The following is a 14886-nucleotide window of genomic DNA, read 5'->3' on the forward strand; positions in this document are numbered from 1 at the left end:
CCTTCCAGCAAGCCCTCTGGGTTTAGGTCTAGCGACAGGATCCTGATTCATGTCTACTGTACGGTTTGTTTGGAAACTGCCTAGATGTAAAAAAAAAAAAAAAAAAAAGGACACCAATAAAAAGATCTCTGTAAAGGATATCTCCGCCTGTGGTTCTCATTTAATCTCAGACTTTCTTAGAATACCAACCTTCTCACATGGCACACAAGGCAAGGGTTTTAACTCTGACTTGGGACCTCGCACAATAGCGAGAGCTGGTCCTCAAAACGGTGAAGGAATAAATGAATGGAGCTATGGAGAAATGAATGGTGAAGAATGAACGAATGACACCCAGCCAGGACTAGAACACAGACAGAAGTCCTTGTTGGCTGCTATTTCCTTCACAGTAACTTTGAAGAGTCTTCGTCCACCCCTTTCTTCGCATTTTCTCCTCTCTCCCTCTGTTCGTTAGGTTTCCAGGGTCCACCTCGTCCCGTTCGAGGAGAGCACCTCCCTTCCAGCTCTCCTCCTCTCCCCCTNTGTCCCGACCCCCGGCCTGGCCCACTCCAGCCTGCCCCGCCGAGCGGTCCGCCGGGCACGCGGGTGGCCTTCCGAGCAGCCCAAGCCCATGAGGGCCGCGCGCCCTGCCGCCGGCGCTGACGAGACGGAGCTCCCGGCCCCCGAGGAGGAGCGGAGGATCAATGCGGTTCAAGAATCGATTCCAGCGGTGAGAGGGATGGCGCCCCTGCCCCGCCGCCAGTGCCGGCAGCGGGTCCCCGATCCCGCCTCGCCGGGGCGTGAGGCCCGGCTCCTCACCTGGATCCATCCCCCCGCGGATCCCGCGCCTTGGCGGGGGACCAGCTCCCCGGGGATTCCCCGCCCTGCCGTCCGTGGGTGATCCCCTTCCTCGGAGCATCTGGATCTCATGCCTGACCCGGGTGCCCGGACCCCGTGCCGCGAGCCTGCCCTCCTCCCAGGGGATCCCACTGCTCACCCGACCCCCATCCCGGCAATGCTCGTGCCTTGCTCTACGGACCCACAACCCCAACCGCAGACCCGGACCCCGGTTCCACCAACCCCGGCTGTGGCCTCCACCCCTGGTCTCCAGCGTGGGGGGCTCCCCGGGCGCGGGGAACAGGGGCCGGGTAGCCGCTGCGCCCTGCAGCTTGATTTGTCGTAAACCGGGGTGCCGGGCGATTTAGTGCTTTGTCTGTGATCGGCCCTGGCAACAGAGAAACTGAGGCATGTTCCAGTGGGTTAGCCTGGCCAGTCTCGGCCTTTCCAGCTCTCTAAGCTTACTGGCTTAGCATCCAAGGGCGGTGCTGTGTTGGGCACTGCGAAGGGGCAAGTTAGCATTCGGGTGGTAAGAGCTGCTGTTGAGGCGCCTGTGTTAGCAAACGAGGAGGAGGAACCGAGGAGGCGCCACCGGAAGGTTGGCTGGCAGCTCCTTCACTGGAGAGCTGGTGGGAACGCCAGCCTAGGGAGGCACCGTGGCCTTAATCCCTACTCGGGTCTCTGCCATTTAGCCGTGGGTGGGGGCTAGCCCATGGTTCCGAGAGGAAGCCCTGGGCTTTTTTTTTTTCTTTTCTAATTCTTCGTTTAAGTGGGTAAAAGTTCATCTCCCCTGTGTTTCACTCTCCATCCTTTGAATCTGTCAGCCGTGGCCCCATTCCCAGACCTTCACTAGCAGGCAAGCTTGGTGTGCAGTAATGGGAATTTGAAAGAAGACAAGGAATGCATGAAATCTTCCAAGGAGGTTATTGTTGAGGTTTTAGAGATTGCCTTTTATTTCAGAATTTCAAACTGTACTTTTTTTTTCTTCTTTCTAACCCCCTAATCTTCCCATGCCCACTCACCCATTATGCTTCTTTCATTCCTCCCCCAGGCCCCAAGGGTAAAGGAGCCAAAAATGCAGAGGAAGAGTTGGGGTGGGCTGTGCCATTAGAAGGGTGAATCAGTTTGAAGACTTGGATTAACTTCTGAATATTGCTCATCACTCAGGGTATTGAATGCCTGGCACTATTCCCCTGGTAGGAACATGGTATCAGTGCTTCTAAAGGCAAAAAAGAACCATGATGTCTGGCTTTAGAACTGAAGTCAGGAATGAAGATTGGAGGGGCCTTAAGAGAGAAAGCAACCTGCATTCAGGCATGATTGGTAAAGCCCTGTGCATGTGGTTTGTGTGATTTGGTTTTACTTCTTTGCATATCTGTGCTCTTCCTGTTTTCAGAGAACAGTGGAAATAACTCTGTGAAATTACCCTTCCTTATTTGATTGAATTTGTATTTTTTTTCCTGTCCTTTGAATTCTCCTCTAGAAAGAAAAAAACAGCCTCTCCCCATTGTTTCCCCGCAAACATTAAAACAGTGTTCAGAGAAGTGAAAAAAAAAATAACACCTTCATTTAGGATCCTACTATCTCAGAAGATTGAACTACTTTTTGCTGGATGCTAATTTATCCAGTCCTTATTATCAGTGTAGTAATGTGATTTTGCGCTCCACTTCTTTCATTTAAAAATGTAAAATAGAGGTATTTTCTTTTGGTGTGGCATAGATTTTGTAATTTTCTCAGTGACTGCACAACATCAATGGATATTTAACATTTATTTTTTTTGATGGCATCTATACCTACCCTGATTTTCTCTGAAGATTGAATGATCACATAATTTCTTGTTTTTCTATTGCAGACTAGATTGGAAAGCCATTTCTAAGGATAAATTTGAACTTGGTTCTAAAGCCTGCAAATACAAATTAATTTAATAAAAATCCTGGTTTTTGTGGTCTACAACATTAAAATGTTCATCACCCTTTAGAGCCGTGTTCATTTTATATCTTTTGAGCATTCAGAAAAGTTATAGGGAGGTAAGTTACAGAAAAACTGGAGGGAAAGGCCTACTGTCTTTGAATGCATGTGGCTGTTTCTCCAAATAGATTTATCAGGATTCCCTTGAAGAGCATTTGATTGCAGTAAAAACATTTCATTAGGCTGTAGTTTGGGGCTATGCCTAAATTATAAGAAGTGAACACCTTGCTGGTTTGTTCATAATGGAAACTTGGTGGTCATTGTGGCTTTGGGTAAATTTCTAGAGTTCGGCCATTTCCGCAGAAGAAGGCTGTAAGGAAATTTAGCCCACTGTGCTAAGTGGAGGGCTGTATGCATGCATGGCTTCTCAAAAAGTTTAGGACGTGAAAAATGCCACTGGGACACAGAGCATATTTTATCTTGCTTTATTCTTTCCACATTTGAGTCTCGCTCCACACCCTCCCCACACCCAGAGTCCGTTTCTCCCTATCACAGCATCCCTGACTGACTAGAATAATGGCTAACATTTATCGAGTGCTTACTTGTGCCAGGCAGTGGCTGAGTATTTATTTGTGTAGTACTCCTCTCTTTCTCAACTCTAACCCTGGATGATAAATTTTATACCCATTTAATGGAAGAGCAGATCGAGCTAGAGAGTAAACAGGAACGTGCCATAATCACATGGCTGGGAGAGGGCAGACCCATTTCAATTCAGTGTTCTGTCCCTCTCCACCACCCTGCGAGTTTGCTTCTTTCTGTCTCCCTGCTCATACCACAACATCCATGGGTACAGCGCTGAGGCCTAGGGCCCACAGAGCTTCTAGTGTATTATGTTAGTGCATGCCCCTTTCTCCAGCCTTGCTACTGAAAATCCAAGGAAAAGGATTTCCTCAGCCCCAGCATTGTGATCTGATAATGTGGTAAAGCACCTTATTCGTGAGCATGGGGAGGACTTCCAGGCCAGCCTGTTGCCTTTTTTTTTTTTTTTAAACATGTTTTCAGAGCATTGAANAACACCAGACTCACTCGTAAACTGGCTAATAATAAGGTGCTGTGTGTCAGGGTTGGCTTCTGTTGCTCAATCAAGAGATGTTGAAAGAGCCCTTGGAACGTCCATGGTCTTCGCCTTTTCATGAGATTTAAGTTTCTTTTGGCCCTAACACTGCCTGTTTCTCTTTGTTACATACAGAACCTGTTGGATCCCCAGTGAAACTAATTGACAATGTGATCTTCTCAATTAAGATAAAATAGTTAAGCAACAGCCAGAATGTCTATTTATTCATTGAACGCTTAACTTATTAAGTTCCAATAATAAGCTGGGCATTGTGCTTTGGATTGGAAATGAAATGATAAACAGGAAGGCCTTTGTGGAATTCACATTACCATGGGGAAAAAATGAAAGAAAAAGTACAAAAGAGGAAAAACCCCACAATTTTTACTAATTCTGGTAAGGGCTCTGGTGGGGTGGGAAAGGCTGAAGTGATACTTCAGGGAGGATGGTCAGGAAAACCTCTGAGGAGGTGACATTTGACCTGAGCTTGACAGGTGAAGAGAGTTGAACCTTCTGGGCAAGAATGCTGGAGGCAGAAATAAACAGCAAACACAAGTGCCCTGAGCCAGATGAGACCTTGGTGTTTTAAGGAGCAGAGAGGAGGTGGTGTAGCTGGAGGGTGAATTGTGGAGGCCCAGCGTGCAGACCACTTTGGGAAGCCAAAGGCAGGTTTTAAGCCAGAGTTGGGGTGTGTGCCGTGATCTGGTTTTCATAGACTATTGTGGCTGCCACATGAAGAAGACAGAGTATGGGGGGGGNTCAATGTCTTGATGTAGGGCAGGGTCTGTGGAACTGTCGAGAGGTAGGCTGATCTGGAATATACTTGGAAGTGGTATTGACCACACTTATATTTGGAGAATGGGGAACACCTAGGAATCAAAGACAGCTTTTGGGATTTGACCTTGGGCCTCAGAGATCTGCTGATGGGTTGCCGATCTAGTTTCTCAGAAGGCCCACTTCTTGGGGCTGTCTGTTCTTTCTCTCCAGAGCTTTGAAATTTTCTCATAGGGGATTGGGAGCTTAAGAACCCTGGGTAAGGGAGAAGCAAGAGTGAGTGTCGAAAGAAAAGTGGGGAGATGCATGAACAAACGTGACTAAAAGCTTTATGAAAGTGTGGTTCCCACACCCAGGACTGAATCGCCTTCCCTCAAACCCTGTAAGACACTCTGGATACTCTTCTAGGGTTACTCCGCCTTAAGTAGAGGCGGCTTGCATAAATAGGTGCTGTTTTCCACAACACTTGAGGACCTTTCTTGTTCTTTTTGGGGGAAGAGAGTAGAATAGGTGCCTCATGTGGGAGTTAATTTGCATTTTACTTGTGCCTTTCCATTTAGGTCTTAGGAATGATTTCTTCAGGAGGCTATGTTGGAGGCTTGATTGTACCCCGGCAGATCAGAGACAAAGGGAAAAATCACACTGTAAATTTCCCAGCAGAACACATTGTGCCATACTTTTCACTGAGCCCCAGACAGTGATGGGCTCCTCGCAAACTTGCTCCTTGCTGGCCTCCGAAGCAAATCTGGCTCTGTCCATGAGAGACTACCTGAAGTCACATGGGTGGGACATTTTTCTCTACAACTTCTGAGTTTATTTTTACCCTGAGTGATTCCGGGTAGGAAGGGATGAAGCTGTCACAAACATGGCCACCCAGCTTCTTTGCTTTTAGGAGAAAATATGAAAGTCTATCCCTGTTGCTGTGTAATGGCTTCACTATTTTTAGATTGGGCTGCCAGAGACATAAATTGCTATTTTAGTCCTCAGCCTGGTGGTGGGTCGACAGACCCTACTTACTTCACCCTAAACAGAACACTCTCAATCTACCCTCTACCATCTTGCTCTTTACCCTTTAAAATTACTAATAGTGGGGCACCTGGGTGGCTCAGTCCACTAAGCATCTTGATTTCAGCTCAGCTCATGAGCTCATGGTTCATGGGATTGAGCCCCGCGTCCATGCTGACAGCATGAAGCCTGCTTGGGATTCCCTCTCCCTCTAGCTCTGTTGGTAATGATGAGGTAGATCCTTGAATGCTTGGGACACTTTGAAAGCATTCTTCCCAAGAGTACAATTATTTTCCTTTTTACCAGTAAGAGCTCTCTAGCAACACTCTTGTCCCTTAGGAAATTAGTAAAATTATTTAAAGGATTATCAGGGGAGAAAAGATTTATTTATGTATGTGCGAGAATGTCTTGGATAAAATCTGAAGCTGCTAACTGCACGTTTCTGTTAAACAGTTTTCAGACCATCTGGCGAATTCCATTCAATCTGTACATATTCTGCACACGAGTTAGATAACCAACTCATTGGTGGTGCAAGTGAAATATCTTCACTGTCCCAAATTCATTCCCCAGTGGATTTTCCATCTGAACTCTCTATATTGGGTTAACAGGAACTGCTGTCTTTTATTTGCTCTAAGGATAACAGGCCCTTTTAATTCCGGGAGAAAATGCTAGTCTTTTGTTCCTAAGCCAGGCACTGATTAGGATGCCTAGACCATGTGCTTCAGCCAATTTTTGGCAACCTGGCTCTGCCGTTTGGTTCAGCCTGGTACCATTTTCCATCATGGCGATTCATAAGATGTGACTAGTCAGAACTCATTAGTGGCAAATAACAAAAATCTCCCCCCTCCCCCCATATTAAACTAGCTCAAGCAAAAGGATAATTTATAGTGCAAAGGCTGTTGACATCTTGCAGGCTCCAAGCCCAGGAATGCAGCGGCGCCTCTGAGGCCTGCGTGCTGTGGGGCTCTTTTACCTCTCCTGGTTTCTCTGCATCTGTTTCTTTCAGGCAGCTGCTTTTTCATCTGCCTGAATTTACATCTCCCCTTTTCCAACAGAACAGACAGACTAAACCAGCATCCCTCAGAAAACATGGAATGGGTACGAGTTGGGTTTGGGGAGAGCCTCACCCACACACTGAAGTGGAAGAATGCTTCACGGTTTTCACTGCCCACCTTTTTCCACAGAGTTGGCCCCTAAGGAAGCATGGAATATGGGTATGTGTCTATAGTATAACAGATTTTGATATTTAGATGCATACACATATTTGTGTATATATATGATTTTTTAAAGTTTATTTATTTGGGGGGGGAGGGGCAGAGAGAGGGAGAAAGAGAATCCCAAGCAGGTCCCGCACTGTCAGCAAGGAGCCTGATAAAGGGCTCGAACTACGGACCGTGAAATCATGACCTGAGCCAAAGTCCAATGCTTAACTGACTGAGCCACCCAGGCGCCCCGAGTATATATGAATTTTATAGTCGGAGTATCAGATACTGTCACATATTTGGATTTGGAAGCAAACTGTTTTAATTCAGGAAGATTGCGGGTAAACACATACCTCTTGTTTAGGCAGCCTAGAGGGAGCCGGGCATCATTTATTTAAGCTCTCTGTGCTGGCACAGGTGATAAATACAATATAGGGAAACCAGTTGGATGGGCCTGCTAATCGTGGAATGTAGCGTGTAAAGATCGACATGTATAAAGCTTTATGCATTTTGAGACAGAAAACTGAAACCTTGTATTGTGTCCCTTTTCATCAGACAACAGTTATGGGTATTTAACGTTAGGAAAATTCCCTTGCTTTTTTCCCCTAAGATTTAAGATTTGGTTGTGCCTTTATCTGTAATTTTTTTAGCATGGGGGTGGGGTATGCGTTGAAACGGGCAGATAGGATTTCTGTTTGCTTTTGGTTGATAGACGGTTTTTCTTTGGACTAAACTGAAAGAATACTTAATCCAGTGAACTAAAGCGTTTGCTTTCAGATCATGGTTGTTGGCTCAGTTTACACCTGTTTACTGGCTTTGGTTTTGTTCTCGTAACTAGGTATTTCCAGCAGTCCCCTCTGCAATTAGAATAGACCCAGCAATATTCACAGCCTTCCCCATTGTTCTTCACACGCTTTGAGCTTTTCTCACATGACGTCTTTTTGTTTGTTCAGGTTCATGAACCACCGGGCCCCAGCCAATGGCCGCTACAAACCAACCTGTTACGAACATGCTGCTAACTGTTACACGCATGCAGTGAGTATGCATTGTCGGCCTTTTGCATCCTTCCCAAAGGGCCCTGATGGGAGGATGGGCTTTTATCTTTAGTACCCTCAGCCCAGTTCGCTGGATGTGCCTACTTCTGTGACCTGTGCTCCCAGGGTACCCGTGCTGGGTCATGTTACCAGAAACTGAACATGTCGAATGCTTTGAGTGCTCTAATCTAGGCAGCTCTGTCCATCCTAAACTGACTTTCTCTGATAAGATCTCCCTTAAAAGAGCAGTAGTAGTAAGTACCCTAGTTATGGGAAAACCAAAGAAAACTAATTTATGAGGACTATCACCTCTGAAATGAAACAAATCACCTTTTCAAGACAATCAGCTGTGTTCATGTGGCCAGGAGAGTTGATGATTTTGTTGAAAAAGGTGCTTTTTCTTACTAAGGGATCCCTTGAAACACGTAGCCACACCATCCTGACCTCTGCAGCGCCCATACTGTTCCACATCTTGAAGAAAAAGCTGATTTGGTCCCTAAATTCTTAGTGAACTTTGTTCTTCCTTATAAAAGCAAAACATGCTCATTATAAAAAAACTTAGAAAATACTGAAGAGTACATAAGAAAAACCAAACTACCCAGAAATAAATTAACACTTTGGTATGTTTCTTCTGCTTTCATGTTATGATCAGGGACATGTATTTTCATGGTTTTCCTGTTAATGTCATATTATTGATATTTTCTTGTGTCATTATGAATTTCCCTTCATCTATGGTTTCATTATTCCCTTTGAAAGTTGCATTTAGTGAGACTTTTGAAGGAACGATTGTAGCTGCTGTATAGTGTGAGGAAAGAGAAGGAAGCCAATGTAAGCCTTTCATGATGAGTGTTTAGAACAGGCTAATGTAATTATTTTAGACAATGTTAGTACAATACATAGGTTCCGTACATATGTCATTAAATTAAATTTGCCTGAATTCCAGTTGTGCCTTTTCATGTCTTTAATCTTCCCCAAAGAATACTCAGTGTTTTCTGTAACAAAACAATGATGCCAAATAAACCCCAAATAAACTTTGTAGTTTCCAGTGGACTCCTTTATAATCAAATAGAACAACCCCATTTCGTCACTCCTTAGCATAAATCAAATTCTATAAAGCATCTGTTTTATGTACTCTAATTGTGGAATTCACATGTTACCTGTTAATACTGAAACATCATCCTAATTTATCACTGGATGTCCTTGTGCCTTAGATACTAAAAACACATTTATTTAAATAATTAATATGCTGGAATCTTGCTAAGGAGGAAAATTACTAGCTGACATGTCTGCCCTGGATTCCTTAAAAGAGCTTCCATAATGAAATTTAGACTAACCTCTCTAGTGGACAGTCTCCCTAGACCCATGGCTTAGATTCTGGGGACAGGAAAGATTCAGTGGAATTCTCTAGACTTGACATGACCCCTGTCTTTGCTTTAGCGATGCACTTAATGTAAAGTGAGATTTGACCAGAGGATCAAAATGTTTAGAGTACCAACTTGGACTAAAGAATGCACAGCCTAATTTAATTGTCTCCCAAACCTGTCAGGATATCCAGCTTTTATTCTTGACCAAATGTTTGATGAATTTAACAGCTAAAAGTAAGTTATTACTTCTGAAGATAATTGTCCATAGACCCATAAGAAAAAGTTGTATGTTTACATGTATGTGTTTAAGTCTAGGGCAGGATTGGGATATAAAGGATATAAAAATCTGAATAATAATTTATATGGCCTGTTCTTTCACTTATTGCTCCAGCATGTATCCATTATTTTTTTTCTGTTTACCAATTACAAAACACTGATGAAAGTTACAAGTATAGTGCCTTGATACTTTCCATACCACCGATCAATAAAAGTAATCAGTGAAGTATTTTTTACTTAGCGTTATATTGACACTTAAACTATTTAAATATCATAGTTTGGCTAAAGAGACACACAGATCACCTCTAGGAATACTGTTTGCTAGAGAGGGACCTGAAGTCCTGTGTGTCTTCTGGGTATGTCACAAGTTAAAGAATGCTTTTATAAAACAAAGTTAAAGAAAAACTGACAAAATTTTCCATGTTATTTTTTTAGAACAGAAAATGTCACCTTATTAAACTTTCCTAGACTGTATCCCTAATTTTTGAATTTCAGGGAATAGTAACATTTCTTCCATCAGCATCATTTCATTTAAAAAGAGGGTATTTTAGCATGAAAAAGTAGAAAGGACATAATCTCAGAATAAATGAAGTTCTGTCTTATGAAGAACTTAGCTTTATTGTCTTTAATTTTTCTCATACTGTCTGGCCCAATGAAAACTTCAGCATTTGAAAATGCAGTGCCCACCTTATCTAGGGGAATAGGGTATTTTGTTGCAGGAGGGCAAAAGTAGGTGCTGGGGGTGGGGGGAGGGAGAAAAGATTGCTAAAGTTTGCATTCTTTGCCAGGTATGCTTCTAATATCTAATAAAGTAGTTTATTTTTCCTGAGGATGTCTGTTATTATAAAATGTTTATTCCTGTTCAATTTTAATGAGAACTACAACTTCTCTAAAAAAAGATGGAGTCTTTAAAAGAAAAAAGGTTACTAGTCATACTCCTATGATAGACATTGAAACTGGTGTCCATGTGGAGTGTAAACTATGGTACAGAAAACAAAATTCCCTGTAAGGTTCTGGTTTCTTAAAATACTTGAATAGATGAGATGAGAGTGTGTTACCCTTGCTTACTTAAAAGGTGCTATTAAAAATGAAGTAACCCAAAAGTGCTTTCACTTTGCAGTAGTTCCCAAATCGGTGGCATGTACAGATCCAAACTAAAAATCAGGACATGTGACTTTCACAGTTGATTTGTGTGTGTGTGTGTGTGTGTGTGTGTGTGTGTGTGTGTGTGTGTGTGTGTGGTGTGTGCATTATGATACTTATTGACTCGATTCATTTGCTTAACCCTTTGCTGAAATATTGAGATGTCAGTAGTTCATGGGGGGAAATAGTAAAGAACATTTATTTTCTTATTTTTAAAAATTTTTAATGTTTATTCTTTTGAGAGAGAGAGAGACAGAGCGTGAGCAAAGGAGGGGCAGAGAGAGAGGGGGAGATACGGAATCCAAAGCAGGCTCCAGGCTCTGAGCTGTCAGCATAGAGCCTGATGCAGGGCCCAAACCCACGAACCATGAGATCATGACCTGAGCCGAAGTCAGATGTTTAACTGACTGAGCCACCCAGGTGTCCCTGGAAAGAACATTTAAAAGCAACTGGGGCGCCTGGGTGGCTTAGTCGGTTAAGCGTCCGACTTTCGCTTAGGTCATGATCTCGAGGTTCATGGGTTGGAGCCCCGCGTCGGGCTCTATGCTGACTGCCAGCTCAGAGCCTGGAGCCTGTTTCAGTCCGTGACTCCCTCTCTCTCTGACCCTCCCCTGCTCACGCTGTCTCTCTCTCTCTCCTAGAAATAAACAAAAAACATAAAAATTTTTTTTTTAAATAAATAAATAAAAGCAAGACCTCCCTGGGAAATCTGGGTATATGCTTGGCATTTGAATATTTGAAGTACCTACTCGATATCACATTGAAATAGGATGAAATATGTTCTTCTGTGATGAAACTAGGATAAAGAACATCTGCTTTGCGACAAGGCTAATGTCACATCCTTTACCGCTGACTTCGGTACTCATTGGTGGGCACAGTTCCTGGGCCCTGAACAGCCATAGATGACAACTGGATGTGGCTCTCGTTAGGATTATCCAAGAGAGGCAAATGTTTAAAATTATCTTTCTAAAACTGTCGCTGCTAAACCTGTGTATTTTTTAACAAAGGTCTCAATTTAGCAAAACCCAGGATATTTACTTTTCTTTGCCTTTCCTTCAGTTCCTCATTGTTCCGGCCATTGTGGGCAGTGCCCTCCTCCATCGGCTGTCTGACGACTGCTGGGAAAAGATAACCGCATGGATTTATGGAATGGGCCTCTGTGCCCTCTTCATTGTTTCCACAGTATTTCACATTGTATCATGGAAGAAGAGCCACTTAAGGTACTGTGGATGGCATGCTATTTCAACAGATCAGAATCGTTGACTCAGGTTAGCCTCCCATACTGGCGTGTTTCGGTCAGGTTGAAGCTGTGGAGTAGATAGATGTTTTCTTCCTTGCATTCAGGAAATTTCTCTATGGATTGGACAGACTTTGAGGACCCCTATATGTACCTAAGAATGCTGGCCTTTCTCAGAAGCCACCATAAAACCGCATTGCTTCCCCAGGACTTAAAATGTAGAATCCAGAGACCTGTCTTTTAATGTTGTAAAGAGCACCAGGGACCCCGTAAGAGCACAGCAGCTGTGGGGTAGTGACAGAGTACAGTGAACTCAGAGTCAGACCAGCACTGCCACTTAGACTTGGGGAAGTCACCTGACCCCACGGAGCCTCCAAATGTCTTCATCACTAAGATGAGACTAACAATGCCCGACTCACAGGTGTCTGTGATAGGTGAATGAGACAATGCATACCAGACTCCTCTGACAATTACAAATGACCAGGACTTTGTAATGTAAGGAGGTTTGCTACAGTTTAGGTTTATTGTCTTGCAAAGTTCAGCTTCCAGAATTAGGTTCTGTGTATCTATTCAGAGTTAACGTATTTTGCTACAGTTAGCTGCCAGGTACTTTCCAAACCATACCAAGCCCGTTAGCCTCCCAATAAGGACATAAAAGCATTCCTCCTCTGGGTGAAGGATTAATTTGGGGGATTACTAAGAAGCAGTACACCATTTAGTTGCTTATGGAATAGAATCTGCACAACCCCAAAGCACAAAACTTCTCACAATAGGAGTCTTCTGAGCAGACTTAGAGTGCTTTAAAAAATAGAATATAGCTTTTGGTTTTACAGAATGCCCAAAGAAAAAAATCTCAAACATTCAAACAATATTTAAGAACAGGGTTTGGGGTTTGTGAGATGGTACCCGGTAACGTGTGGAATCATAGTTTCATAGCAGGAAGGATCCTTAGGGGTCATTAATCCAGACCTCTTAATTTTCACCAACGGAGAGAGACTGAGGCTTAGAAGTGGTCTGCCTTGCCTGGGTCAGTGACCCCAACAGCGTCTGATCATTGCAGGACCTCTGACTCTCAGTCCTGAAGAATTTTTCACCACACCCTCCTCAATACTGCTTATAGCTCCCAGCCGGCTGGCCACCTTTGCCTAGAAGGTGAAGTTCCTTGGGCCAAAAATGAAACCTCGGCATCAGATCATGAGGGCTTGCTGGGGCGTACTCACAGGAGAGCCTCAAAATACCTGTGTCCCCGGCACACAGTGTCACAGAGATCAGAGTCCAGAGCACTTCGTTATCTTCCTGGCACAATCCAGTGCCTGCGGTTGTCTCGGCTGACTTGGCTTCGATGTCTCGATTTCTGAATCAATAAAGAGTTGTAGATGTGTACTTCAGTATTCAGGGCCTCCCTCCCAGGGGCTGGAGAAGAAGGTGTAATAGAATCCAGGCTCTCTTAAACCTTGAAATAGCACTGCTAGAATCATTAGCCACGTGTGGATTTTTGCTCTGTGTTAATTTTTCTATATATCTGAATATAGCCTTAATTTATAGAGGCAAGGGAATGGGCATTTATTGAGTACCTACTGTGTGCTAGATGCTGTGCTGATGAACCCTGGTCTCCGTGATCTCATTTAATGTTCGCACACACTCTATGATAGAAATGTTATTTCCGTTTTCCCTGTGCAGAGAGTAAGGGTCAGAGAATCTTGTCGTGAATCTTGAGTAACATTACAGGTCTGACTTTACCTGCCGTGACAAGTGCCTAACAGTCTGGAGAGCAGAATCAGAAAGGCCCCAGACCTGGCTAGAAATCACAATCATCCAAAGAGTTTAAAAAATAATAATGAGATTCTTCTCTTCTACCCCATGTTCTAGCCCTTTTATAAATTACAATCTCCTGGGCTGTAGTTTGTGACTATTTTATAAGCCCTCCAGGTGATTCTGATACGCAGTCAAGTTTGGGAAGCGTTAATGCAGTGTATGCCTTTTGAGACCTGTGACCTAAATTATTTTGCCCTCCCTGAGATGACTAACACTAAACCGTGCCCAAAACATCCTCAGCTTGCCTTAGTTGACACTGTGTGTGTAATGAGGCAAAATTCGCACTAACGCTCCACCAAGTCACAGCTCTCATTGCTGGCACACCGACAGTGGATTCAGGATGATGCAGTGGGTTCATGTTTTTAAATCCCTTCAGTGAAGGGCAAATTCTGTCTAATCCATTTGTTGAGCAGACCTCAGTGAGCCAGATCTTTGTTCACTTCCTGAATTTTCAGTTTTGGGAAGAGGAACTGGTGTAGGACTCCAGGTGGCTACCCGCTTGCGGCAAATGTGCCTCTTTGTTTGTTTGTTTTTGTTATTGCCGTTCCTAAGTTCGTTCCTGAATTTCCTTTATTACAACATGTTATCTACACTAAGGTGTTTGAAGTGAAAGATTCTTTGAGGATATTCTAAAGAGGCATGAAGATCCATTTCACACTCTGCACTATGATAGGGGTTAAGTGGGGGTGAGGGGTGATCTGCTCTCGAGGAACTTCATTTTTCAGTTCCATAGGATCTAAAAGAAATGGAAAAACCTCAGAAAAGACAGGCTTTGTCTGTTTAACCATTTCAGAGTTCCTGATTACTGTATCTCCTACATGGTGAGCATCATATGTACAAGCTTAAAAGCAATGTAAAACATTTACTTGTGGCTTCATATTATTAAAAATACCTGTGTGACTTTGAAAGCCAAGTTGTAGCTGCCCCAGGACACTAGACCATGAGTGGAAGTTACAACACGGTGGAGTGATAGCCCATGTGCAGGTAGTCTGAAAAGGTCTTGAAAACTTTGTCTAACCTGTTTTTCCCCCACTAGGACAGTGGAGCATTGCTTTCACATGTGTGATAGAATGGTGATTTATTTCTTCATTGCTGCTTCTTACGCCCCATGGTAAGATACCTTCTTTCTATTTTTGAAGGTAGTGTTTTGGTGATAGAATTTCTGTCTCCCTTCCTCTGGTCCCTGCCCCAGCACCTCTGCATA

The 14886-nt window shown here is 43.7% G+C and overlaps 1 protein-coding gene across 1 annotated transcript in view; it reads left to right on the forward strand.

Annotated features, from left to right (window-relative positions):
* The first annotated feature begins 525 nt into the window (after positions 1–525).
* The window catches only part of MMD (monocyte to macrophage differentiation associated), a 26578-nt gene continuing 12217 nt past the window's right edge, over positions 526–14886 (forward strand). Inside the window, exons 1-4 of the mRNA XM_077762874.1 lie at positions 526–706; positions 7767–7848; positions 11690–11850; positions 14719–14793. Of these exons, the coding sequence (XP_077619000.1) occupies positions 681–706; positions 7767–7848; positions 11690–11850; positions 14719–14793 (344 nt within the window). The 5' untranslated portion in view covers positions 526–680. The remainder of the gene's footprint in view (positions 707–7766; positions 7849–11689; positions 11851–14718; positions 14794–14886) is intronic.

The sequence above is a fragment of the Crocuta crocuta genome, unplaced genomic scaffold (genome assembly GCF_008692635.1).
Source record: "Crocuta crocuta isolate KB4526 unplaced genomic scaffold, BGI_CrCroc_1.0 scaffold144, whole genome shotgun sequence".
Taxonomy (NCBI): Eukaryota; Metazoa; Chordata; class Mammalia; order Carnivora; family Hyaenidae; genus Crocuta; species Crocuta crocuta.